At 38.7% G+C, this 5,000-nt stretch overlaps 1 protein-coding gene across 1 annotated transcript in view; it reads left to right on the forward strand.

The window, feature by feature from the left end:
- LOC137988793 (uncharacterized) overlaps window positions 1-5,000 on the forward strand; it is a 16,267-nt gene that overhangs the window by 5,426 nt on the left and 5,841 nt on the right. Inside the window, exon 5 of the mRNA XM_068834750.1 lies at window positions 2,031-2,403. Within this exon, the coding sequence (XP_068690851.1) occupies window positions 2,031-2,403 (373 nt within the window). The remainder of the gene's footprint in view (window positions 1-2,030; window positions 2,404-5,000) is intronic.

Genomic DNA, 5,000 nt, shown 5'->3' on the forward strand with positions numbered 1-5,000 from the left:
CGATTTTGCCTCCATGCAAAGTTCTAAGCGAAAATACAGTCACTTAAAAACAATGTTACACATTTGTTATAATTGTGGGAAAAAATGACGAGATTGACTACGGTTTGTAGCCTAGCTAAGGGCCTGTCATTTATAATCATAGAGGTCCACAATCAAGCTGTACAAACTTAGTATATATTGACAAGTGGTAAAAGATCGCTAATCAAGTCAGCACAATTTCAATATCTGATATCTGATGTGCTGTGGAACAGTCTACCGGCAGCGGGTATTGTCATCACGTCTCAGCAAAAGTGCTGAAAGTTTCCCGACATACATGGGAAACGAATATCTTCCATAGCTAAAGGCCATCCTTTCCATTCCCTTTCCATTCCCAGCATAGCAAGGTTCCTATCCTATCTGTTCGGTTATCAGCAGCTGTTAAATTCATCAGCTATCGTGGAATCGAAGCAGAAAATGCTCATTTCCAGCCAAGTGCGGCTGGGATGGATTTTCGAGTCGCAAACGGCCTCTGAGCTGACAACGGTCGATTTCTTAGTGTGCAGCCTTGATTTCGTCTTAGAACATTGAAAACACGGACTTCCAGAAACGGTAAAATAAGCTCCAAAAGGCAGAAGAATACACCAGAGGTGAGTCATTTTTATTCATTTTATTGAATGAACGTTAAATTGAGCATTTTTTAGGCTTCATAATCGGCGGTATTTTATTTCCTATAAAAGTCTTATAACGCGTTTAAATTCTCAACGGCTGTCTGTAGTGACGCGAGCTTGGGCTGCCTATGGTTAAAGCGTTGCAGCGGTATCGCGAAGTGAACCCCGTTGAAGCCCTGAATTTTTCTGGCTTCTCTACGCAATTGCTAAAATTGCGTCCATAACTGCGTGGACCATAACTTTACTTGATTACAAGTTATTACTCTGGACGATCTTTACGTTAATACATACATAGCAGCTGTGATATTCTTGCTGTTGTTGACAAACGATCCAAAGTTGAATGTTCTTAGCTTCGTCCTCATCATGTATCTGTAGAAGATATAAGTACTTTGCTAGAGAAGCTCTGTCTAAATTTTTAAACTTGTGAACTTTGCGAAACAATCTGGTTTGGAATTAGCCCTGAATAAAACCTTATCCGCAATATCTATCGTTTTGTCCCACAACCGGGGTTACAGCCTGTCTTCGAATTTATGAAAACTAGCTCATTCGTTAATAAAAGGTAAATTTAAAGCTGGACATGTAGAGAGGTGAAAGGTGAAAGACAATACATATTGGACTCCCCGTGGTATTCTTACCTTTGGCCACACCACCACACCGGGAATTCATTGCCCTCCTCTTTTCGTTTACTGTGTGGGTTGTTTAACTTCCCCTAGCTTTATGAATAAGAGTGTTGAAGCACGTAGGGCCTACGGTTACAGTATTTACAATCGAGAAGACTGAAGTTTTATTCCCTAGCAAATGTATCTATTATGGCAGCATTTTCTTAGCAGTTATTCACCCTGAAATGGTTTTGTTCTTACTTGAAAAATCGAGCCGTTCAAATATGTTTAGTAAACTGCAATAAATCATCTGAGCGAATTATCCAATGGGGTGTTCCACAAGGAGCCATCTCAGGACCTCCTTTGTTTCTGTTATATATCACTCCCAGCCAAGAATGTACGCTGATGCTGATAATACCAATATCACTTTCGCGAGCAATAATGACGAAGAGATAAATGAATGTATGAATTCAGATTTAGAGGCAATTCCATATGGCTAATCCCTAATAAACTTACTTTAAATACAACGATACAGAATTCCTGTTAATTGTTCTAGACAGAGATTTTCTCATGTAACCGAGAACCTTGCAATCAAAATAAACCAAATTCCTTTAGAGCGAGTGGCCGCTGCTAAATCTTTTGTTTTGTATATTGATCAAAATTTAAATTGGGAATTTGATATTTCAGAAATTTCAAAGATTGCCCTGGCATAAGCGCTATTAAACGCATAAGAAATTTTGTTCCACGTGAGATACTCCTTACTGTTTACAATTCATAAATCCAGCCTCATTTCGATTATCGTAGTGAAGTGTGGGGGTCTTCTGCAGAAGGTCTCTGGCAGAAATTGCAAAAGTTGCAGAATCGTGCCGCACATATCACAACCTTCTCAAATTATGACAGCAATACTGATCGACTGCTTCGTGATTTAAATTGGAACAAACTTAACCATCAAAGCGATGTTAAAAAAGCGATCATGACGTACAAAGCTGTAAACAATCAAATATCGGGTTATCTTAATTCTCGGTTTACTCCGCGTCTTGACGTTTTGAATTACAATCTCAGAAATGTTCAATATACGCTGTCTTTACAGGAGCAGATCTTGGAGGAGGGAGGAGGGGTGTGCACTCAAAAGATAGCCCAATACCCATCCCACTTAGGTGAGTTTCACGTAAGGGCGGGCTATGTCTTAACCCTCCTCCCTCCATGTAACCTCAGATGCGCAGACATATGAAACAGTATGTAATCTTCTATGACTTACATTTCTAGGCTTTGCTTTTGGATAGTGAACAACCTCTGTCCGGTTGCGTTGATTGGGTTGTCAGCGAGCATTCTGTTGGGGAACAAACAAATAATCAAGCAAGTCACAGTATTTTTTTTTTTTTTTCACAGATCTAAAATCACACGAGTAACAAGGAATCTGAAAATAAAGTAAAAATGACTCACAATTTAACGTTTCGTTATTTGACGCACGAGAGGTCGCATAGACCACTTTCATAAAGGGCGACCACTTAGACCTACTGCCCTCATTTAAAATATATATATTCTTTTGAAATTTGCTCGTCGTTGCGAGGCTTGTTAGCATTAGAAAAAAAATAATATTTTATTTGGCTGCTATTATGAAAGAGGTCTATACGGTAGTCGCTTCTGGCCTGCTTTAAGTCACTGACGTACACAAGTCGAGGATCGCTTGAATTCCTGAAGGTCCCATCGGGTATTGTTTGAAGTTCGTTTTTATTCAGTAATCTAAAACAAAGAAACAAAATTTCAGCTTGAAACTCTTTCTTGTACACATTACGTTTGAAAGGAATATTGTTTCCGGCGATCAAGGCCTTCAAGGGAGAGGAAGTATATATTTTCGAGAAAAAAAAAAAGAGTAATAAAATTTTAACTGGTAAAACCCTGCTGATGAAAGGCAGTGCCTTTCGAAATATTGGCTTTTTTTCAATATATTCCTCCACCGTTATATCAGCCTTGCTCTTTTAATAGCTTTTTGTAATACAATTAGTCTTAAACCGATCAAGCAGTTCACCTGATGCTGTTCCCTTGGATAGCTAAAACGGTGTAGTATGGTCAAATCATAGTGGCTTGTGATTTTAAAAAAATGTTTCAGAGGTCTTTCCTACAAATAACTAAGATTGTGAAGCTTGGCAAAAATTCCATTAGTCAAAAGGTATTTAGTTATTTAAGATTGCATCATCAATACGTGTAGGCTTTCACAACGAAAGTAGATAACTTCATGGTAAATATTTTATTACTCTGGCTTTTGGAAAATTATTTCCAGCTCTTGGTAAAATAACAGAGAGGGCATTGATCTCATAGCAGAGTGGTTTTGAAATATTTCCTGCTTGAGCCATCAATGGATGAATATGTATTAGTAATCGTATGGGATCGAGTATAATTAGGGATTAATATCACTTGTATTTTCAAAAGTTGCAGAGATTGCCCGAGTCGCGCAACGACAATCGCAATTTCTGCAAATTCTGAAAATACAAGTGATATCAATTCTTTATTTTTAGGAGGAAACTTGCGAATACTTGTTTATATCATAAACAAAGTTTTCTTTTATCAAGAAGGTCTGCAAAAACGCACACTGTTGCGCAATTTCGTAAGAAGCCATTTCAGTGTTCAGTTTGATGCAAACTGAACAATGTAAAATGCCCTAATTTAATTCTTGAACAGAACTCCAGGGAAATAACACCAGCACTGCAAAAAAAAAACAAACAAACAAACACAACAACAAACCAAAAAAAAAGAAGAAAAAAAGACTAAGTACATGAAAATAAGAAAAGTAATTTTACCCTGGCAATTACCAAAATTTGCCGAGAAATACCCTCTGCCTCAGCCAATCAGCATTTCGTAATTCAAGAAATTTATAGGTAAATAAATTGATACAAAAATAAAGGAGATATCCCTTAAAATTAGAAGAATAAACTAATTCTTCAAGAACTGAGGCAGGTTGCATTAACGGTCGACCGTGTTGGTACCCGAAAAATGCATGGAAACCACATAAATGATGCAATTCCGTACATTATGCGAACGACTACACTTTATGTGATGAGAGTCCTGTGCCAGAACATTGAATAGTGTGAAGAAAAGCTTTAGTTTTACAATATCCGCAGAATCGGGTTTTGCAATCAAGTTTCCTTTGTTCCTTAGACCTTTCTCATGAATCTTTTGGCGGGAGTTAATGGTCTTGAAGACGAACTAATTCAACGTTTACAGCAAATAGAAGTGAAAGTTACTCATAGGGCCACGGACATGATATAGTTCTGCCGTCTCTAGTGTATTAAAAAGCAGGTTGGTGAAGGCAAAGCTGTCATTAACAGTGGTTGATCCCAACTTAAGCATGTCAGTGTGCAGTAAAGGAAAAGAAGGTCACCTTTTCCTAGCAAACAAAACATGGATTTACAAAAACACAACAGTAACAAGCAAGGTGACACACACTAACACCAACCTGGTGTGGCCAACACATCACGCATGCGCATAACCATTTCACTCGGTCAATTAGCAGCCATGGACAGCTGTTTCGGCCTTTTGAGCCTCATCAGCATGGCGTAGCTAACATACCTGGCGGGTGCTTTTAGCACCCCTTTAAGTGGCAGCTTCACATGCCATACATGTGGTTAGCTGGGTTGGGAACAGCAAACTGTTCTCCAACGACAAGCCTGTGGGAATGTGGATCGCATAGTCCTGTCCATGGCTTCCAATTGATAGAGTGAAATGGTTGTGCGCAAGCGTGATGTGTTGGCCACCC

Source organism: Montipora foliosa, unplaced genomic scaffold (assembly GCF_036669935.1).
Source record: "Montipora foliosa isolate CH-2021 unplaced genomic scaffold, ASM3666993v2 scaffold_427, whole genome shotgun sequence".
Lineage (NCBI taxonomy): Eukaryota > Metazoa > Cnidaria > Anthozoa > Scleractinia > Acroporidae > Montipora > Montipora foliosa.